Source organism: Papio anubis, chromosome 1 (genome assembly GCF_008728515.1).
Source record: "Papio anubis isolate 15944 chromosome 1, Panubis1.0, whole genome shotgun sequence".
NCBI lineage: Eukaryota > Metazoa > Chordata > Mammalia > Primates > Cercopithecidae > Papio > Papio anubis.
The window spans coordinates 20,132,382-20,155,207 of record NC_044976.1 but is presented as its reverse complement, the minus strand read 5'-3'; the positions used below and the strand labels follow the sequence as shown (position 1 = coordinate 20,155,207).

General features: G+C 54.1%; 1 protein-coding gene across 7 annotated transcripts in view; it reads left to right on the top strand.

Annotated features, from left to right (window-relative positions):
* The first annotated feature begins 340 nt into the window (after positions 1-340).
* HSPG2 (heparan sulfate proteoglycan 2) overlaps positions 341-22,826 on the top strand; it is a 115,833-nt gene continuing 93,347 nt past the window's right edge. For all 7 annotated transcript variants that reach the window (XM_021937073.2, XM_021937071.2, XM_021937069.2 and 4 more), the window contains exon 1: positions 341-411. In XM_021937073.2, coding sequence (XP_021792765.2) covers positions 349-411 — 63 coding nt within the window. In that variant the 5' untranslated portion in view covers positions 341-348. The remainder of the gene's footprint in view (positions 412-22,826) is intronic.

Sequence of the window (22,826 nt, the reverse complement as noted above, 5' to 3'; positions counted from 1 at the left end):
AGGAGAGAGCGACTGGCCCGGCGGCCCCATACCAGGCCCGGGTCCCAGGCCCCCGGTCCCCCGCCCCGTCCCATCCCACACTCCAGGCCGGGTTTGGCGGGGAGCCGGGCTGGGCCGCGGCTCGCGCGGAGGGGGCTGGGGGCCCAGACAAAGGCCCAGTGGGCTGCGCGGCCGGCTGGGGCGAGCAGAGCCCGCGGCCCGGGGGCGGTCCGGGGGCGGGGCCGGCGCCGCGGGGGGGGGGCGGGCGGGGAGGAAAGGGGGCGGTGGAGAGCCGGCCGCGCTGTCCAGAGCTGGCCGGCGAGCGGGCGGCGCGGAGCGAGCGAGCGAGAGAGCTGCGCGGGCCAGGCCATGGGGCGGCGGGCGACGGGCGCGCTGCTGCTGGCGCTGCTGCTGCACGGGCGGCTGCTCGCGGTGAGTGTGCGGGGCAGAGGGGCGGGGAGCGGGAGGCGGCCGGGCTGGGGCCGTCCGGGTCCCGCTCGCTGCGCCCGCCAACTTGGCTGGGGCGCCCAAGGCTGCGCGGCGGGGATTCTGGCCCGGGACGGCGGCGCCCGCCGGGGACCCCGGGCCGGCGCCGCCCTGCGGCATGGGGCTAATCCAGGGGGACCACCAGTCGGGACCCTGCGTGGGGCCGGGGGCGGGATTGGCCCGCGTGGGAGCCCGTGGGTCTCTCGGCCACGTTGCCGAGTGTCGGAGTCTCGCTGGGCATGGTCCGGCCTACCATTCCTGGGGACCAGGAGGGGAAACTTTGAGCAGGGTGGGAACTTGGCAGGACGAGGGAACCCTTCTGCGCCAGCTTGGCAGAAGGGCCACTCAGTGGTGATGGGGACCCTATGAGTCTCGCTGAAACTTTACCACGCCGTCTATCACCTGGGGGAGCTTGGAGCCAGGTAGGCACAAGCAAAACTTTTGGGACAGAGCTGAAGCTTGTGTGGAACACCCACGGGCCTTGGAGTCATACAGCCCAAGAGTTGAATCAATCCCTGCCTTTCACTGAGTAACTGTGACCTGGGGCAAGCTAGTTAACCTCTCTGAGGCCAGCCCCACGTGGGTCAAGGGAACTCAAAATACACGGCCTCAAAATACATAGCTGCAGGGCGCTGCTGGACCGGGTGGAATGAGCTGCAAAGTGTGTGGGGAAGGGATGCAGTGCACCCTTAGGGGACCCGAGTTCCCCAGCTTTCCTCTTCGCAGGTCTCCTAGAGGCAAGGAGAGGCCTGCCCTTGCAGTCTAGTCCCCTACTCTGAGCTTAGGTGGAGGAAAAGGGAATTCTAGGTTCAGGAATCCTGAGGCTTAGAAGGCACTTGGCCAGTAGAGGCCCTGAGGACCTGAGTGAACTTGAGGAGGACTGGGCGGGGTCAATGGGCAGGGAGCTAGTGGCAGATGTGGGTGGGGGCACATCTGGGGAGCCGAGCCTACCGTGGGGAGCCACAGAGCCAACCCCACTCTGTTTGAGGTGCTCCTAGGCAGTCCGCATACCTGCCCCCCTGTTCTCTGAGCCAAGACAGGGACTTTTCTAACCAGGCTGGTGTTTACCCAGGGACTGCCTGCCTGGCCTCACCTTGCCGGCTTTGTCGCACCTCTGCCCTCCTGAGTCACTCGTCATCCACCCACCCAGACCTGGCTCCTCACTGCTCTTGCCCCACCCACCCAGCACTTCTCCTCCCCCACCCCCACTCTGGGCAGCCTCCTGTGTTGTCCTCCTGTTTCAGCCTCTCACCCCGAAATATTCAGCAGGGCCATCCAGTAGCTCCCTAGTCTTGACCTGAACTTGCACTCCCAGCCCTGACTTTTACTTTTCCCAAGGCACCAACTTAGCACGTGGGATGTTTTCCGAGGCCCAACGGTCTTTCCTGACCTTCCCCCAGCTCTGCCCCCTGATGAGGGGCTCCTCCGTGCCTCCGTGCCCAGGCGCGGTAGGATGGCGATGGGTGGAGTTGTTTGCTGTGTGCATGAGGAATTTCCACAGACATTCCTGGACCGCGGCAGATCATCTCATTCACTTGTTCATTCAACAGATAATCACTGAGCGACATTCCATGGCAGTCACCGGGAGTACAGGGGTTCGTTCTTTGGGCAGATATTTGCCATGCACCTACTGTGTGCCAGTGAACCAATGAACCTGGTGCGGTGCTAGGGGCTGGGGTGGTGTGGACCAGCAAGGACAGGCCCTGTCTGTGCCTTCCCAAAACTCACAGGCTGGTGGACTGTAATTTAGACAAATAAACAGGCAGCTCCAATCCTGTGGGATTAGAGAGCCTTCTCAGCAACACATGGACGGTCGCTGTCCCACCCCAGGCTGCTGGTGGTGGGCTGGAAAGAGCTTGGCCCCTGAAGTCTCTTTATAAAATTCTTTTCAAAAAGTTTCTCAGGCCGGGTGCAGTGGCTCATGCCTGTAATCCCAGCACTTTGGGAGGCCAGGGCGGGCGGATCACGAGGTCAGGAGTTCGAGACCAGCCTGGCCAACATAGTGAAACCCCTTCTCTACTAAAAATACAAAAATTAGCCAGGTGTGGTGGCATACACCTGTAGTCCCAGCTACTCGGGAGGCTGAGGTAGGAGAATCACTTGAACCCGGGAGGCGGAGGTTACAGTTAGCGAGACCACACCATTGCACTCCAGCCTGGGTGACAGAGTGAGACTCCATCTCAAAACAATAAAAAGTTTTTTGGGGGCTGGGTGTGGTGGCACACGCCTGTAATCCCAGCACTTTGGGAGGCCGAGGCAGGCGGATCATGAGGTCAGGAGTTCGAGACTAGCTTGGCCAGCACAGTGAAACCCTGTCTCTACTAAAAATACAAAAAATTAGCCAGGCATGGTGGCACGTGCCTATAGTCCCAAGTACTCAGGAGGCTGAGGCTGCAGAATTGCTTGAACCCGGTGGGCGGAGGTTGCAGTGAGCTGAGATCGTGCAACTGCACTCCAGTCTGGGTGACAGAGCAAGACTCCATCTCAAAAAAAAAAAAAGAGGGCGTCACACTTTGTTGCCCAGGCTGGTCTCAAACTCCTGGCCTCAAGTGATCCTCTCGCCTTGGTCTCCCAAAGTGTTGGGATGACAGGCATGAACCACCATGCCTTGTCTTCCCCTGAAGTCTTATAGACCCAAGGTTGAGTCTCAGGGCTGCCGTTTCTGGCTGTGTGATCTGGGGCAAATTCCTCTCTCAGCCTTAAAGTTTCCACATCTGTACAGTGGGGTTGAGGAGTTTGTTGCAAGTCAAAAATGAGATCAATTCCTAGCCCAGGGTCCCAGCACGCCTTGGACCCTCCTTGCCTGCTGCCCTTTCTCTCCTCTGCCCTTCAGTTCAGTCCGGAGCCAGTGGCAGATGGGGAAGGGTTGGGCACAGGAGCAGGGTGAGATGGGCCTTAGGGAGCTCAAGACCTCCCCGGGACGGGGGACAGGACCGTAGGAAGCTGGTCTGTGATTAAGTGTGGGTGTAATTTCAGCTGTTGGGAGGTGAGGAGGCTTGCTGGAGGAGGGGGCTGGGCCTGGGTGACTCGGCAGGCCTTGGCCTGCTGACCCCTTTGGGGCGGCCCTGCAGGGGACAGGCGTCTTGAGGGAGCCGGTGGTGATTAAGGTGTTTTCCAGGGCCGAGGAGGGAAGTCGCTGAGATACCTGTTTCCTGCCTCAGCTGGATTTCCTCGCTGGGGAGGCTGCCAGCTGAACTGGAGGAGCCTCCCCTTCCTGGCGGTCGCTCAGCCCTCCCCTCCGCGCAGCCAGCTGCTCTGTCCCCCGACACTGGCCTACTCCATACCTGCAGCCAGGACAGGATGGGGTTTTGAGTGTGTCCTGGACTTTCCTGGAGGGAAGGAGGGCAGGTTGCGGGTCTGTCTGCGGGGTGGAGGCTGGAAGGGGCGGAGATGGACCACCCCCCATCCCTTAGGCCCAGTTCCCCGTGTCTGGGGAGTTGTGGCCCCTGCCTGGCTTGGCCCGGGCCTGTTCTCAGGCTGAGTGCAGACAAGCTGGGATCTGTGGGTCTGAGGCCCTGCCCGGGAGACGGTGGAAAGAAGGTGGCAGGAGGTGACTGGGTTCAGGGCCTGGAAGACGTGTGAGCAAAGTAGAGAGGAAGGAGCTCTTGAGGTGCCAGGCTGGATGGTGACAAAGTAATACGGGTACTTCATACTTACCCAGCACCCACTGTCTGCTCTGAGTTTCTCAGCGAATCCTCCCATTCACCTGTGTTTCCTGCTCACCACCTCCCTGCGGTGCTCAGAATTAGGTCTCAGCCCCTGACTTAATACAGCCTACGAGGCCCTGCAGGACCCGGCCTCCTGCCACCTGCCCCTCTCAAACTCCTCCAGCTACACTGGTCTTTTCCTTTTTCTTTTCTATTGTTTGTTATTTTTTTTTTTTGAGACAGGGTTTCACACCATCACCCAGGCTGGAGTGCAGTGGCACAGTCACAGCTCACTGCCGCCTCAACCTCCCAAGCTCAGGTGATCCTCCCACCTCAGCCCCCTGAGTAGCTGGGACTACAGACACCCTCCTCTACGCCTGGCTAATTTTTGTATTTTTTATAGAGACAGAATTTTGCCATGTTCCCCCAGGCAGGTCTCAAACTCCTGGGCTCAAGTGATCCACCCCCGTCGGCCTCCCAAAGTGTTAGGATTATAGGCGTGAGCCACTGCACCCAGCCTTTTCTTTTCCAATGAATATACAAGTTTAAAACAAATAGAGATGGGGTCTCATTATATTGCCCAGGCTGGTCCCGAACTCTTTAACTCAAGCTATCCTCCCACCTCGGCCTTCCGAAGTGCTAGGATTACAGGCATGGGCCACCTCGCCTGACCGTTCTTGTTTCTTGAGCATATGAAACACATTCCCACCTTAGGGTCTCTGCGTCTGCTGTTCCTTCTGCCTGGAACACTTGTCCCTGTAATATCCACGTGACCCGCTCCCTCTCCTTCTTCAGGTCCTTACCACTCTGCCCGTAATGGCTGTCTCCTTAAACTGCTTTATTTTTGTTCTCACAATCGTCTGACCTGTATTTGTCTGTATTTGTTTATGTGTTTGTCTGCCTCCTCCTGCTCAGTTTAAGTTCCACGAGAGCAGGATCTCATCTGTTTTTGTCCACTGCTGTGTCTTTAGCACCTGGCAGGTAGTAAATGCTTAGTGAATATATTTATTGAATGTTTTAAGCTATAGCTACTAACCTGATCCCCATTCTCTAAGCAGAGGACATTGAGGCACTGAGAGGTTACGTAACTTGCCCAGTGGCTTACATATCCACACACTCAGAGATGCTATGAGCCAAGTTTTGAATCCAGACGAAGCTCTCCTAATCACTCCACCTACTGCCCCATGTGCGTGTAATGGGCAGTCAGTAGATATTGCTACAACTTGTCACTGGTGTTGATTAAGAACTCTGGTCTCAAGTAGTAAAGGGGCTACCTCAGGCAAGGAATATCAGGATTGGCTTGGGAATAGAAGCTCTTTAGTGTGGGTGTGCCTCAGTGTCCATGGGGTCTCCTGGGGTTGCCTGTGCCTGGGCTGGGGAAGCCTAGGAACTAAACTCTAGGGTGGTAATTTTTAGGTTTGTTAATTCATTAGCGTCCTCTTCAGATATTCCCCGGGACTCTACAGGGAGTGGAATTTATCCAGGGGCTTTTAGGCCTGAGTGGGCCAGGCTGGCCCTGCCTAGTGTGGGAGGTCAGAGGCCCCTGCCCCTGCCATGCTGCTGGTGGGGGAAGGGGAAGAGCACCCTCCTGGTTGTCCTGCATGGAGCCTGCACTGTTTTTTTCTGGCTGTTCCCTGGGGGCTCAAGGTTTAGCATGAGTCTGCACAGCTTCAAGGGCTGCCTGGCCTTGGGGTGAGAGGCTCAGGAGGGAGGGCAGGAGGGCCTGCCCAGGCTATGGAAAGATCTGGAGCAATGATTCAGAGGCCACTTGGAGGCCAGACGTGTGGGATCTGCACCCTCAGACCACTTGGGGTATATGGGAAGGGTTCCCAGCCCTGGCCTGTTGCCCCCCTCCCCTCCACCCAATCCAGTCCCAGCTGCAAGGGGTCAGGCTGGAGGAGGAAGTGAATATGACTCGGTTCCCCGGCAGCTTCCCAAGGATCTGCTGGGCCCACCTCTCCCCGTCCCAGGGCCTACCCTGGCCGTTCCCTCCTCTCGCTCCTGCTCCTGCCAAGAAGAGAGAGGCTGCACCGAGGGTCCCGGCCCTGCTGGAATGTTGCCTCGGCCTGGGCCTTGGCCTCTTTGGCCCTGCCACCCCCTCCTGCTCCCAGGGCCAGCTGCCCCAGCGCCCAGAGCTGGCTGACTGAAACCCAGAAGTATGTGTGGAACTCACTTCGCGGGGAGCCGCCGGCCTCACTGCCCAGCCCGGTGGCGTCAGGGCTGTGTCAATAGCAGCCTTGAGAGGGGTGTGGCTCGTGGCTGCTGGGGGTGGCTGGGTTGGGGGTGCTGTCATGAAAGCCCCGAGAACAAGGTGGCTCTTTGAGGCCTGGGAATGTGGGGCCTTTGAGTCTCGCTGCCCCCAGAACCACCCTCCCTTCCCTTCCATGATGCTCATCTGTGCCAGGCCTGCAGGGACCTCAGAGCATCCCTGGGGGCATCTGTGGCATCCTGAGATAGCCTTAGGACCAGCTCCTAGCTCCTGACCAGAGCCCATTCCCTGAGCCATGGAGGAGGGTGTTCTGTTGCTCTGGGTTTTAGGGGAGTATCTGGTGCACAAAGCCTTACAGAGTGTATTGAATGAATGAATGAACAAATGATGTATGTGATTAAGCATTTGTTAAAATTCATTTCACAGGCTGGGCGCGGTGGCTCATGCCTGTAATCCCAGCACTTTGGGAGGCCAAGGCGGGTGGATCACGAGGTCAGGAATCGAGACCATCCTGGCTAACACGGTGAAACCCTGTCTCTACTAAAAATACAAAAAATTAGCCAGGCGTGGTGGTGGGTGCCTGTACTCCCAGCTACTCGGGAGGCTGAGGCAGGAGAATGGCATGAACCCAGGAGGTGGAGCTTGCAATGAGCCGGGATTGCACCACTGCACTCCAGCCTGGGCGACAGAGCAAGGCTCTGTCTCAAAAAAAAAAAAAAAAAATCATTTCACAAATATCTGTGGGGCATCTTCTATGTTAATTTATTTGTGTCTGACTGTGTTCTAGATCGTTTTTTGTTTTTTTGTTTTTGAATGGTGTCTCACTCTGTTGCCCAGGCTGGAGTGCAGTGGTATGATCTCGCCTCACTGCAACCTCCGCTCCCCAGGTTCAAGAGATTCTCCTGCCTCAGCCTCCTAGGTAGCTGGGATTATAGGCGCACACCACCATGTCCAGCTAATTTTTGTATTTTTAGTAGAAATGGGGTTTCACCATGTTGGCCAGGCTGGTCTTGAACTCCTGACCTAAAGTGATCCGCCCACCTTGACCTCCCAAAGCGCTGGGATTACAGGCATGAGCCACCGCACCCGGCCTGTTCTAGATCTTGAGGTTACCTCAGAGAATAAAAATGTCAGATTCCTTTCTCTCATGTCACTTGCATTATAGCTAGTGCAGAAAGACAGACGATAAATGAAATACAACAGGTGGTGACAAGTGCTCAGAAGAAAAAATAAAACAGGGAAGAGGGCAGTGAGTGATGAGGCGGGGTAGGGTGGGGTGGTAGGAAAAGCCTCTGATAAGATAAATTTGAACTGAAGGAGACCTGAAGTAAGTGAGCGGGTAAGCCTCGCAGATATCAATGGAAAGGGCATTCCAGGCAGAGGGCACAGCTAGTGCAGAGGCCCAGAGGTGGGAGTGTCCTTGGCATGTCTGTGGAAAAGCAAGGAGGCCCGTGGGGCTGGAGCAACATCAGTGAGGGGGAATGTGGTGGACACAGCAGGCAGGGGGGTGGCAGAGGGTGATTGGCAGAGCCTTGGCCATGGGAAGGACCTTGGATTTGCGCCTGAGTGAATTGAGAAGTCACTGAAGGGGCCTGGTGTTACATAGGATTGCTCTGGCTGCTGTGTGGAGAGGAGCACTGGGAGGGTCCAGGGGAAAGGCAAGGAGGCCGTGACCCAGGACAGACGATGGGAGCTCTAGCCAGGACCACAGAGGTGGGAGGTGGTTGAATCCCCAGTACATTTTGAAGATGGGTCACCAGGATTTGCTAGTGGGTTGGATGTGGGGTGGGACGGAAAGAGAGGAGTCCGAGATGCCTCCACAGTCTTTGGCTTCAGCATCCCGAAGGATGGAGCTGCCACTACCTGAGATGGGAGAACTCCAGGAGGAGCTGGCTTAGGAGGAAGATCAAGAATGGCAGGAGATGGAGTCCAGAATTCTCAGAACAGTTAATTTATTTTGTGTCTTCTCTTACGATCTTTTGTTTGGACAATAAAAATTCTTAAAAAAAAAAAAAAAAAAAAAGGGGCAGGTGGGCCAGGAGTGGTGGCTCACACCTGTAATCCCAACACTTTGGGAGACCAAGGTAGGAGGCTCACTTGAGCCCAGGAGGCGGAGGCTGCAGTGAACCATGATCTTGCCACTGTACTCCAGCCTGGGTGATAGAGCAAGACCCTGTCTCTTAAAAAAAAAAAAAAAGAGAGAAAAAGAATGGAAAGTGATGGAGGGGACAGCGTGGGTGGGGGTTGGACTGGCTCACATGCCTGGCAGTCATCCCCCAGCCAGGAGCTCCCCCATCCCTGCCCAAGCTGGGGCCTCTGCATTGGCTTGTGGTGTAGGTGGAGGGGATCTTGCTGACTGTTCATTTGTGGAGTTGCAGACTCTGCCTTAGAACTCCACAGCCGGAGCTCATGCCTTATAGATTTATTCTTATCCCCTCATCTGGAGTGGAAGCTCCATGAGGGCAGGGACTTGGCTTTGTTCATTGCTGTTTGCCTGGTGCTAGGCAGATAGTAGGTGAACACATTAAAGTTTCAAATGAGGTGGCTCACAGCCTGTAATCCCAGCACTTTGGGAGGCCGAGGCAGGCGGATCATTTGAGGTCAGGAGTTCGAGACCAGCCTGACCACCATGAAGAAATCCCGTCTCTACTAAAAATAATAGTAAAAAAAAATCAGCCAGGCATAGTGGTGCATGCCTGTAATCCCAGCTACTCAGGAGGCTGAGGCAGGAGAATCAATCTCCTGAACCCGGGAGGCGGAGGTTGTGGTGAGCCGAGATCATGTCATTGTACTCCAGCCTGGGCAACAAGAGCAAAACTCCATCTCAAAAAAAAAAAAAATTCAAGTGAATAAAGGATGGGCGCAGTGGCTCACGCCTGTGATCCCAGCCCTTTGGGAGGCCAAGGCAAGCAAATCACTTGAGGTAAGGAGTTCGAGACCAGCCTGGCCAATATGGTGAAAGCCCATCTCTACTAAAATACAAAAAAGTTAGCTGGGTGTGGTGGTGCATGCCTGTAGTCCCAGCTACTCGGAAGACTGAGGCAGGAGAATCGCTTGAACCTGGGAAGTGGAGGTTGCAGTGAGCCGAGTCATGCCATTGCACTCCAGCTTGGGCGTCATAGGGAGACTCTGTCTCAAAACAACAAACAAACAAACAAAAAAATTCAAGTGAACAAATTAATGGCTTTGAGGAAGCCAGCAGGCCAAGAAGGGCCAGGTTCCTTGCTGGGATTGGAAAGGGGCGTGCTCTGGCCCCTGTACTTGGGAGCTGCCTGCCCAGCCATGCTCTCTGCAGGGCCCCAGAAGATGTGGGACAAGCTGGGATGACCACTCTGCCATTTTTGACTTGTCTGTGTCCTCACTGGTTTCAGAGCCCCTTCCCTGGGCACTATGGTCAAGGGAAAGATGTGGGCTCAAAAGGCCCTGCCTTCACGTCTTGGCCCAGCCCTGACTGGCTCTATGACCTTGGGCAAGTTGCTTTACCTCTCTGAGCCTCAGTCAACTGTGAAATGGGGAGGCCTGCTTCCTGGTGGTTGTGAAGTCTCAGTGCCTGGAATGCGGCAGGTATTTGACACTCTGTGATTGCACTAAGTCTTGTTCCTGCTAAAGGCAAGGCCGGTGGAGTATCTGAGGCAGGGTTCCCAGGGCCCAGCTGGGCACGCCTTCTCTATGACCCAGGTCCTGTACTAGGCTTGTTGAATGAATGGCTGTGTAAGGGATTGTCCATTCCCTGGGCCTCTTTCTCAGTCTCAGAGCTCCGGGTGTAACTGCCTCTGATCTGCCACTGCCCCTCCTTCCTCTACCGAGGCCGCAGCTGTAGGACAGAGTCCACCCTTCCACCCTGATTGCTCCTTCCTGGACTGGGAGAAGGAGGGGGGCACACCCCAGGGTGTGGCCTGGGAAAGGCTGGAGCCTTTGGACGCCTTGTCCCCTTCCCAGATGTGTGCAGTTGGTGGGCTCTGAGCAACAGCAGATGTGGCCAAGTGGCTCCCATGGGTGCAAAAAGGATGTTCATGCATCCTGAGGGTAGCGACGGCGGGAGGGTGGGGGACGTCCTGGGACCCCATCCTAGCCCTATCCCTGCTCCAGCCTACACTGGAAGAGGCAGGACCTTGCCTGGGAAGCTCTGGGCAAACCCGTAGTTGGTCCTTACTTGGTGGGGTGTGGGGCTGCTTGACTCTGAATCTGGCTCCCGTGGGCTCAGAGAAACAGCAGGACTCAGGAGAGAGAGACACACAGGCCTGGCGATCTCGCTCCACCCCCTCCTATGCTTTGGGTTTGGGCTGTGGGTTAGAGATGTGTCCCCTCCCCACCAGGCGGGTCACACCTAGGTGTTTTTTAACGTTTGGCCTCTTTCCCCATCTTTCTCCCATTCCAGTCAGTGGGGAAGGGGAGGCCTGGCTGGGGCCTGAGCCTGGGGAGGACTTCAGAGGTGGCCTTGGGTCACCCCACAGATGCTTCTCCACGGGTGGGGCTGGGATTCCCAGCTGCCTCTGGCCCCTTCCCAGCCCACCTCCGGGTCCCTGCCCCCACCTTCCCACTCCCCGCGCCTGCCCATGCCTCTCTCCCAGGAAGCCAGCTCCAGCCCCCACCTCCTGGTCCTGGGCTCCCCTCCTAACTAACCCCAGCTGACTCAACCCTCTCCTTGTTTGGCGTTTCCAATTTTCAAATAGTTGGGAACTGGGATCATGCCTCTTCTTGGAACCCTCGCTGGGCTGGATGGATTGAAATTCTGGCCTCATAAATCCCAGCCCTAGTGGCCTCTACTCTATCATTTTTTTTCTTTTTTTTGAGACCGAGTCTCACTCTATCTCCCAGCCTGAAGTGCGGTGGTGCCATCTCGGTCACTGCAACCTCTGCCTCCTGGATTCCAGCGATTCTCTTGCCTCAGCCTCCAGGGTAGCTGGGGTTATGGATTACAGGCATGCACCACCACACCTGACTAGTTTTTGTATTTTTAGTAGAGTCGGGCTTTCACTATGTTGAATAAGCTGGTCTCGAACTTCCGACCTCAGGTGATCCACCCGCCTCAGCCTCCCAAAGTGCTGGGATTACAGGCATGAGCCACCACGCCCAGCAGCCTCTATCACTTTCATAGCTCTTCATCCTCTCCTGCCTTTTGCCTTCCTATGAGCCTCAGGCCAGAGGAACAGAAACCCAGGAGTTTCCTGGGGACAGACCAGTCTCTTCCCTGTCCTGGGACTTGCAGGTTCTCCTCCGCAGTGGCCTCAGTCACATAGGTCGCCAGCTAATGTTCCCTGAGTGCTGACACCTTCCCGTTAAAACCGCCACCCTCTTTAGAGCCAAGCCTCCCACTGGGCTCTTGCCAGGCATTATCTCATATAATACTCACAGCAGTCTTTTGAAGTTGGCATTATATCTCCATTTTGCAGAATGGGAAACTGAGGCATCAAGAGGGGGAGTTGGGGGCCAGACTTGCACTGGTAATCCCAGCACTTTGGAAGACCTAGGCGGGCAGATTGCTTGAGGCTAGGAGTTCGAGAGCAGCCTGGACAACAAGGTAAAACCCCATCTCCACTAAAAATACAAAAATTAGCTTGGCCTGGTGGCTCATGCCTGTATTCCCAGCTTCTTGGGAGCCTAAGGCAGGAGAATCGCTTGAACCTGGGAGGTGGAGGCTGCAGTGAGCCAAGACTGTGCCACTGCACTCCAGCCCGGGTGACAGAAAGATACTCTGTCTCAAAAAAAAAAAAAACTAGGGGGAATGGCTGGCCCTTCATCCACCCAGTACACGCCACACCTGGGAATGGAGCCCAGGTTGTCAGACTCCCAAGTCGTCATTGTTTTCCCCAGTGGGTCCAGCCTGTTGTGTCCAGAGAGGGGAATTCTGGGAGGGCTGTGTGGAGAAGGTGGGTCCAGGCTGGCCTTGGCAAAGGGTTATAGGAGGCTGCATGTCTGCCACCTGGGCTTTGCCAGTTCCTGCTTCGCAGACTCGGGTGCCTTTTTGCCCTTTGACTTCCATTTCAACCCAGTGATAATGTTCCTCAGAGAGATGGATGTGGGAACCCTGATTCTTCTCAGTTAGGTCCCAAGCTCCCTGTGGTGCCTGCAGGTTTTGCCCTGTTGGGAGTTCAGTGAGTTTTCCTGAGCGGGGCCTGGTCGGAGCCAGCCCTGTGTCTCCCTCATACTGGGGGCTTGAGTGAAATACAAGGCAGAGAAAGAAGCACATGACTCAGCTGCCAGGTGAAATCTACATCCAAGTCCCGCCTTATATTGTTTCAACAGCCCTGTGCAGTGGAAGCTTCAAGAATCCTTCCATCCATCCCTCTGTCCACTCATTTGTTCACATATTCAGCTAGCGCTGCCTGAGGACCTGCTGTGTGCCTGAAATTGCGCTTATTGTTTTATCTGCATTATGAGTCCCCCTGTACAGCTGGGGTTATGCCTCCATTTCCCAGATGAGAAGTAGCTCCGAGAGCAGGGAATAGTCAGGTGCAGGGGAAGGTGGAAGCTGCCTTCAGCATCCCCAGACCTCCTGGAAGAAGTTGGAGGCACGGTCCCTACTCTCTGGATGCCTTGGATCTTGTTGGAGAGGCAGGACTCATAAGCTGTAAGTGCCCAACACAACTCAAAGTCCAGACAATAGCAGAGTGTCAGGGGAAGGAAAAGACTGATTGGGCATGAGTGATCTGGATGGACTTTCTAGAGGAAATGGGGCTTAAAGAGCAAGTCTGATTTGGCTGGTAGAGGAGGAAAGCATTGTGGCAAGGGTCCAGGAGTTGTCCCCATTGTCCCTGGACTCACATTGTCCGCATTGTTGTTGCATGTGCAAGAGCAGGAAGACACTCGCCTGCTGCCAGAGTTGTTAAAGTTGGGAAAGAATAAGAGGAAGTCCCCAAGATAGCTGAGGTGACATTCATTGCTGGTGAGACCAGGGAGGCAAGAGGTTAAGGCCTGGGCATCCACTTGGTCACCAGCCAGCTACCATCCCTCCTCCCTGGGCCTCAGTTTTCCTACTCATAAAATGGGCTCCTTTCTTGCTTGTTGGCCACCTTCCAAGTCAGAAGAAAGGGACCCTGAGTTCTTGGAGAGAAGTGCTCACTACCCCCAAGAGTTGGTGGCATTCCATTTTCTGGAGCCTGGGGTGGTAGACACCTCAAGGAGCCCACCACATTACCAATCCCATATCTTCCTTCATTGATGCCATTGATTCCTTCCCCTGACGCTCTGCTATTGTCTGGACTTTGAGTTGTGTTGGACACTTACAGCTTACAAATCCTGCCTCTCCGACAAGATCCAAGGCATCCAGAGAGTAGTAGGGACCATGCCTCCAATTTCTTCCAGTAGATCTGGTAACGCTGCAGGCAGCTTCCACCTTCCTCTGTGCCTGGCTGTTCCCTGCTCTCGGAGCTACTTCTCATCTGGGAGACGGAGGCATAACCCCAGCTCCCAAGTGCCAGGCTCTGGGCTAGGGAAGATCTGGGAGATCTCTCGAGTCTTTGTGACTTGGTCTCAGCACCCATTGGTGAGTCTGTTTCCCTTGCAATGAGCCTGTGGGAGGAGAGGACCTGGGGGCCAGCTCCCCTGGGTGAGGGCAGGGGGAGGGCCCACAGCAGCAGAGAGAAGAGCAGGCCAATTTTATTATGAGTCTCAGATGAGCTCATGGATGTGCAAAATAGCGAGGGCTATTTATGTTGAGTCTGGTTATTTTATTTTATTTTTTTGAGACATAGTCTTGCTTTGTCACCCAGGCTGAAGTGCAATGGCATGATCTCTGCTCACTGCAACCTCCACCTCCCAGGTTCAAGCGATTCTCCTGCCTCAGCCTCTCGAGTAGCTGGGATTACAGGCGCCCACCATTAGGCCCGGCTAATGTTGGTGTTTTTAGTAGAGATGGGGTTTCACCATGTTAGTCAGGCTGGTCTCGAACTTCTGACCTCAGGTGATCTGCCTGCCTCAGCCTCCCAAAGTGCTGGGATTACAGGTGTGAGCCACTGTGCCCGGCTGTGTCTGGTTATTTTCATTTAGGAGAAATGGAAGCTGCCCACAGAGCCCAGGTTTGGGGTTCCCTGGCATTGAGTGGATTAAATGAGGGATGCAGTCTTGGGGTGCCTGCTTTTCACTTTCCTCCCTTTTTTTTTCTCTCCCTAACTCCTGGGGTGGGGGTGGGGGCGGGATGGGGGAAACAGGTCAGCTCAAGCCTGGATTCGACTTGAGGACATGGGAGGAAATGGGAGGAAAGGGTTAATTAAGTCAGTCTGGCTTCCCACCTCCCTGGTAGGGGTCGAGGAGGGGGGACAGGGATGGCTGGGGCAGGAATGTGTGATAAGATCAAAGCTTTCAGTCGGCCTGGGCCCCACCTCTGGTTTCACCTGAGCAATTGAAGAGAATTCTCTAGCTGGGAGGACTGTGGCCTCCTAGGCAGGGAGGTTTTAGGCAGGGCCACCTTCCTCCAAGAGGCCCCACCTCACGTTGGCTTCAGGTGCTTCCTCCTTCCCCCTACACTTCCCCCTCATCTCCCAGAAGAACCACCTTGTGCCCTGACAGGTACTAGAAGCCCCAGGGGCCACCTTTACTTGGTGCTTCAAATTGAGGGGGATGCGCCCTCTCTAGCAACAGGCCTCTCTCCTGCTCCCTCCGCTGCCCTCTCATAGTTGGGGTTTCTAAGCCCAGGACACTTGGTTTTAGAAAGACCAGGAGGACCCTGGCTAAGGAGCTGAAAGGCTTCAGACAGCCCAGAAAAGAGCCCAGAGCCTCCTTGCTGTGGCTGTTAGCTCCCGTCCGTCAATTCTGCACCGTTTCATTCTGCAGGTTGTACTTTGGGACAGTGTTGTGGGCAGGAGGCATAGCCCTGAGACCTGTCCTAGCTTCATCACTTATTGCTGTGTGACCCTGGGCTGGTGGGTTCACCTTTCTGAGCCTCCTCTGTCAGGTGGGAATGGCAATTCCTACATTGCAGGGTTTTGGTGAAGATTAGAGATCATATAAATAGCCTATAGCCAGAATAGGCAGTTGATAAATAACAGGAGCTATTATTTTGTGATTTTATTTTTCCTCCTTCGAGAGGGCCCCTGGTACTTGGTCCTAGATAAACCTCTGCATCTTGGTTCTATTGTGTGTCCCCCTGCAACCCCACCTGCCACCTCACCCCTGCTATGGGAAGGCCCTAAGTCCCAGAGTCCATCCTCTCGTCCAACACTGTTTTCTTACAGGATCTTCATAATGTTGGGAGGGGAGCAAGATGGAAGGGGTGTGAGTGCAGTGGGCCGAAGGCTCTGTCAATGCCCTCAGGGACCTTCCCTTGGGATAGCAGGTTGAGCCTTCCTGGACAGCCGGTGGTCCAAGCTTTCCCTCTCCACTGCCAGAGGCCTCACCAGGCCAGCTGGGCTACAGAAGTGGCCCCAGGAGGCACTCAGTGGGGAGGAGCGGATGCTGGGGGTGCCGCAGCCCGGGCTTCTGCCTGCTCTCCGCGCTGGCTCTGCCCTGGTTAATGATTACTCTGGGTGAGTGGGAGAGCAGAGGAGGGGGCCCTCCCAGCCCCCTTAACCACTGGTTGCACCCGAGGTATGTCAGTAGTCCAGTGTTCCCTGCTTTAATGTGGCAGCCTGCTCTGGAGTGCGTGGGGCAGGGAAGCAGGGGCTTGGAGTCACATATTGACAGGCTACTTGTGCACCTGGGGTCCTGGGGACAGTCTTAGGGCCCACAGGATCTAGGTGCAATGTGAACTCTGGTATAATAACAGGCCCTGTGGTTTGGTGGCAGCTGTATGAACAGACCCTGCAATAATACATGAGGCAAGCAAGCCCCTTCTAGCTCAGAAAATCCTGCACTCCTCCTCTCCCAGGCTCAGACCCTGCACAGGAGTCCTGGTGTGATGATTAGCCTCTTTGGGGCAGCTGGTCTTGGCTTCCAACCCCCAACTCTGCCAGTTCTGGGCTGTATGACCTTGGGCAAGTCACTTTACCTTTCTAAGGGGCTGCTTCCTTATCTGAAAGAAGAGAATGCTAATCCCTACTTTGCAATGGCAGCAAGCCACTGGGAGGGAGGTATTTAGTTCACAATTAATACCTGGGGAATGGCAGCAATTGTTATATTACCATCATAGTTTTTGTTATTAGTAGAAAGGGAAATTGAATCTTGTCTTGGGTAACCAGGGCGACAGTGGCCATTGGGGATGAGCTGGAAGATTTGCAGGGGGGGGGGGGGGGGGGGGGGTGAGGAGGCATAGGCGGATCCCAGACACATGTTTGAAGAGGGCATGTAGGAAAGGGCTGGAAGGATGAAGAGAACAGGGGCTTAGCAGAGATTTCAGGCACACTGGGCCCACCTTAGACCTCTCAGCCTGGATTCCTCCTTGGGCTGGGTCCTGCGGCTGGCGAAGGCCAAGAGTGGGGGAGGAGGGAGAACTGTTTTATTTTGATAACATTAGGGCATTTTCCCCTCCTGGCGGCTGCTATTTTGAGAGTCCCAGAGAGCAGGGGCTATGGTTAAATTAGGTAATGTTGCTCCAACAGGAATGTGTGAAGCAGTCGGGCTGAGGCTGCAGAGAGGACGGTCAGTTCACTCCATATAAAATTAAACTGCAGCATGGAAAAGAGCAGCTTGGGCCACTTTATAAGGCGATGTGGGGGGAACCACTGGAAGCAGCTGCTAGTGGAGTGAAAGTGATGGCCCAAGGCCTCTTTTTAGAGAGTCTGGGCCTCTGCCCGGAGGCCTGACTGACCCAGCAAGGATCCAGTGACTGGCATGAGGGGCAGGGCTGGGGCGTCTTCAGCTCCACGCCTGTGGCTGCTACTCGAGGTGGGTGGGGTTTAGGGTGGCGTGGTGCATGAGAAGGATGGCTTGGCAGACTTGGCCTTGAATCCTGCCTCTGCCTCTTTCTAGCCTTCTGTGCTTGGGCAAAACCCCTCAACGTCACTGGACCTCAGTATTAGCAGCAGTAGAAAAACAGTCCAGCCACCTGTGATCCCAGCACTTTGGGAGGCCAAGGCCAGCGTATCACTTGAGGCCAGGAGTTTGAGACCAGCTTGGCCAACATGGTGAAACCTCATCTCTGCTAAAAATATGAAAATTAGCTGGGTATGGTGGTGCACGCCTGTAATCCCAGCTACTTGGGAGGCTGAGGCAGGAGAATCGCTTGAACCCGGGAGGCGGAGGTTGCAATGAGCCAAGATTGTGCCACTGCACTCCAGCCTGAGCAACAGAGCAAGACTGTCTCAGAAAAGAAAAAACAGTTCCAGTCCCTTAGGAGAGTTTCTTTTTTTTTTTTTTTTTTGAGACTGAGTCTCGCTCTGTCGCCCAGGCTGGAGTGCAGTGGCGTGATCTCGGCTCACTGCAACCTCCACCTCCCAGGCTCACACCATTCCCTTAGGAGAGTTTCTTATAGATCATATCACAAGAAACAAAGGCATAGCTCACTTTTATGGAGGGCCTACTGCGTGGCAGTCATCCCTTTATGTCCTTATAGCTCCAAGGGTGGTCTAGACACTAGCAGCCCGGGCCTCAGCTGGGAGCTTGTCAGAAATGCAGAGTTTCTGGCCCCTCTTGGACCTACTGACTCAGAATCTGCATGCCGACCAGATCTCCAAGTGACTCATGTGCTTGTCAAAGTTGGAGAAGGGCTGCTTTCCGTCTGCTGTCTCATTTCATCCTGAAAACCGCCCCTGGAGAGATGACCGCCATAGAAACTCCATCAATGATCATACTCTTCCCAGATTCTTCCCCTCTTCCCTTTTTTTGGTCCAGGTGGGGGTTCAGCGAAGAATAGGGTGTCAAAACCCCTGACAGGACTGGAGAAAGTTGAGAGTATTACCTGCTTTTGAGACTTTTTTTTTTCTTTTTTCTTTTTTTTTTTTTTTTTTGAGACAAGGTCTTGCTCTGTCCCCAGGCTGAAGTGCAATGGTGCAATCTTGGGTCACTGCAACCTCTGCCTCCCAGGTTCAAGCAATTCTCCTACCTCAGCCTCCCAGGTAGCTAGGATTACAGGTGCCCGCCACCACGCCCAGCTAATTTTTGTATTTTTAGTAGAGACAGGGTTTCACCATGTTGGCCAGGCTGGTCTCGAACTCCTGACCTCAAGTGATCCGCCAGCCTTGGCCGCTCAAAGTGTTGGGATTACAGGCGTGAGTCACCGCCCCCAGCCCCTTTGAGAGTTAATCACACTTTCTTGTCTCCTTTCACCTGCAGGCTCGGCACAGCCGGACAAAGGTCATTTCCCCAAAGTCGTTCCATGCTGCTTGTCTTTGGGGAAAGATGGGGGCTGGAAAGAGGTTCTCTACTGACATGGCCTGTGGGACAGGGAGCAGCCATTGCTCTATAGATCAGAGGAGAGGGGAGGAGCCCAGTGGGGAAGGGAGTCAGAGAGGGGCGGCCCTGGGCTTAGTTAGGGTCCGCCCCACCTATCACTGGTACATCTGGGACTGATACAGTCTAGCAGCAAATATTTGGAGAACGCTGACTATGTGCTCAGCCCTGGGGAAGTCTCCTCAATTTCCCCTAATTCTGTATACCTTTATTATTCAGAAAAAAACTCCACAACTGTTAATACAGTTTATTTAGTAGCTAGCATGTGCCACACACTATACTGAGCACTTGAGTTGCATTAGCTCTTTGATCTATTTAATTTCACCATCACTTCCCTCCTATATAAAATGAGGATAGTAATAATAATACGGATCTTGTGGGATTGTTATGAAGATAACTCAATGTTTGTCAAGTACCCGGCACACAGTGTTAAATAAATATAGTAAGTACAAATAATCTTCCAATAAGGTAGGTACTGTTATTGTCCCACCCGTCCTTTCCCCCCCCCCCCCCCCGCAGAGTCTCACTTTGTTGCCCAGACTGGAGTGCAGTGGCACCATCTTGGCTCACTGCAACCTCCTCCTCCCAAGTTCAAGTGATTCTCCTGCCTCAGCCTCCCAAGAAGCTGGGACTACAGGTGTGCACCACCACACCCTGCTAACTTTTGTATTTTTAGTAGAGACAGGGTTTTATTATGTTGGCCAGGCTGGTCTCGAACTCCTGACTTCAGGTGATCCGCGTGCCTCGGCCTCCCAAAGTGCTGGGATTACAGACGTGAGCCACCGTGCCCGGCCTATTGTCCCCCTTTTACAGAGGTACAAATTGAAGTTCAGAGAAGAGAAGGGTCTGGACTCCTCTCCTGGGATCACAGGAGATTCGGGAAGAGCCATAAGAAATGGAGTCCCCAAACTTATAAGCCAATATTATCATTCAGTTCAACATAGTATTTGTTTGTTATCCCCTAGCTGCTGGACATTAGGAAGTATCTAAAGGTTTTATATATATGTATATATTTATGTTTAAAAGATGAAAAAAAACTTGGCGTCTGTCCCCAAGGAGCTTTGGTTCCAATAGGAGAGAAGAGACATTAACTCAAGTGATTATGATTTAAGACTGAATCTCTAGTGTTCTGAGGTACAAATTAAATCCACATACTTGTAGGGAGAAGGATGTCTTTATAGGGGTTCCAAAAAGTCTTTAGTATGGAGGTGGTGATTGAGTGGGCCTTGAAGGATGAATAGATTAGCTGGAGGGGCGTGGGAACAGCATTCCAGGAAGAGGGAACTGTATGACTAAAGGCCTAGAGGCAGGCAGATGTGCCCTGTGTTACCCTGAGTGGGTGTCGCCCAGTTCTTAGGAGCCTCAGGGGGCTGATAGGGTCAGGGTAGCCAGGTGGAGAAGGCCAAGCCCAGCTTTTTGGCCATTGAAGATTCCTGGTGTTCTTAAAGACATGGCTTCTCGACCAGCTGGGATTATTCCATCCCCATTCTGCCCTGTCTTTCTTATTTATTTATTTATTTATTTATTTATTTATTTATTTATTTATTTTTGAGACAGGGTCTTGCTCTGTCACCCAGGCTGGAATGCAGTGGCATGATCATGGCCCACTGCAGCCTTGACCTCCTGGACTCAAGTGATCCTTGCATCTCAGCCTCCCGAGTAGCTGGGACCACAGGCACACACCACCACACTTGGCTGATTTTTGTGTTTTTCATAGAGATGGGGTCTTGCCGTGCTGCTGAGGCTGGTCCCAAGCTTCTTGGGCTCAAGCAATCCACCTGTCTCAGCCTCCCGAAGTGCTAGGATTACAGGCATGTGCCACCGCGCCCAGCCATTCTGCCCTTTCTTAGTGTCAAAAAATCAAAGACCTTTGTAAACAGGCGGTCAGAACTTCTGGTCAGCGTGTGATAACTGGTGTAGCTGACAGAATTCAGGCCAAAAGCAGACAGACTTAATGTCTTGATTAACGAGGCAGCCTTATCACCACACATGTTCGATTTCCGTTAGCTGTTTCCAGCGTTGACAATAACCGTGGGTGGGGAGCCCTGTGGCAGGGCCAGGCCTGGTTCTGATTTTGCCTCTGCGGCCTACAGCTATGCAGCCTTGGCAAACCTCAGTTTCCTCCTTTGTAAAATGGAGATAGCTCCACCTCTAGGCTTGACCTAGGATCAATTATGGCATAATCTGCACTGTCTGATATGGTAACTGCTAGTCACACATGACTATTTCATGCAAAATTTAAAATTAAATAAAGTTTTAAATAAAAATTCAGTTTCTCTTTTTTTTTTTTTTTTTTTTTTGAGACAGAGTCTCGCACTTTCGCCTGGGCTGGAGTGCAATGGCGTGATCTCAGCTCATTGCAACCTCTGTATCCTGGGTTCACGCAATTCTCCTGCCTCAGCCTCTAGAGTAGCGGGGATTACAGACACACACCACCACACCAGCAAATTTTTTGTATTATTTATTTATTTATTTATTATTATTATTATTTTTTCTAAGATGGAGTCTCGCTCTGTCGCCCAGGCCAGAGTGCAGTGGCACAATCTCAGCTCACCGCAAGTTCCGCCTCCCAGCTTCATGTCATTCTCCTGCCTCCGCCTCCCAAGTAGCTGGGACTACAGGCACGCAACACCATGCTCTACTAATTTTATTTTTGTGTTACTAGTAGAGACGGGGGTTTCACCGTGTTAGCCAAGATGGTCTCGATCTCCTGAACTTGTGATCCACCCGCCTCGGCCTCCCAAGTGCTGGGATTACAGACGTGAGCCACCGCACCCGGCCAAATTTTTTGTATTTTTAGTAGAGACGGGGTTTCACTATGTTGGCCAGACTGGTCTCCAACTCCTGACCTCATGATCTGCCCGCCTCGGCCTTCCAAAGTGCTGGATTACAGGCGTGAGTCACCATGCCAGGCCTTTTTTTTTTTCTTTTCTTTTTTGAGATGTAGCCTTGCTCTGTCACCCAGGCTGGCGTGCAGTGGTGTGATCTCAGCTCACTGCAACCTCTGCCTCCTGGGTTCAAGCAATTCTCCTGCCTTAGCCTCCCTAGTAGCTGAGATTACAGGCGCCCGCCACCATGCCCAGCTAATTTTATTTTTAGTAGAGATGTGGTTTTACCATGTTGACCAGGCTGATCTTGAACTCCTGACCTCAGGTGATCTGCCCACCTCGGCCTCCCAAAGTGCTGGGATTATAGGTGTGAGCCACCATGCCCAGCAAAAATTCAGTTTCTTGGTGGCACTAGCCGTATTTGAGGTGCTCAGTAGCTATCTTACTGGATGAGTGCAGGCACGCAACATTTCCATTGCACCAGAAAGTTCTGTCGGAAGCGCTGTTTATGTTAATTGCTGGGTATTGCTGGAAGGAGTTGCTGTGGTCATTATCGCTGGTCCCCTTTCCCATATTGAACCGTTCCGGCTCTCATTGGTTCTTCTTGCTGCTCCTCTCTCTGCTGGGCCCTTCCTGCTTTCTTCTCAGCAGCCTCTCACTCTCCCTTTGCCTGACCCCACCCATAATGTTAAAAACTCCGTGACTTGCCTTCATCCAGCTCCTCTGCCCCTGTCATTTTCCCACGTGCTCCCTGCAGCCTGTCTGCGTATCTGCCCTTTCAGCTGCTGGCATCTGGAATCTCCATGTCCAGGCTCTGAAATTCCCACTACCCATTCCCAGTGGGAGAGGGGGAGGAGGCCTCCCCTGGCAGTCCCTAGTCCCCAGCTCCCAGCAGAGGTGCCGGCTGCCTGGGCCCCTCAGGGGGGCGGAGATGATGGTTTGTTGTGACGGGGGCAGTGGGCAGCCTGCCCGCTCTAACGCGCCCGTATCAGGGCGCCAAGCATGCTGTTTGCACTTGGCTGGGCCCCGGGATCTGGCCGGGTGCCCGTGAGGGCTGGCCCGCTTTGGCACCCTTGGTAACAAAAGCCAATCATGGACCCTCCACCTGGTCAGGAACACAAGGAGCCGGTCCTGGGCTGGGCCCTGGGGTGAGGGGCATGTCTGACACCCAGAACCAGAGTGCAGGACAGAGGCTGTGGCTGTGGCTGGGCTCTGGGTGCTGAGTGGGACAAGGCCCAGGCAGGCATAGGCAGGATGTGAGCTCTTGGGGGTCAGGCAGGTCGTTGCTCTGGGTGGTTCGGGGGGCAGGATCTGCACCTGGCATTCACACCTGCCTGGGGAGGAACTTTGGCCTGAGATGCCAGAGAAGCTCAAGGTCACCTCCCAGCACCATACTTTCTCCTCCCCTTCCTT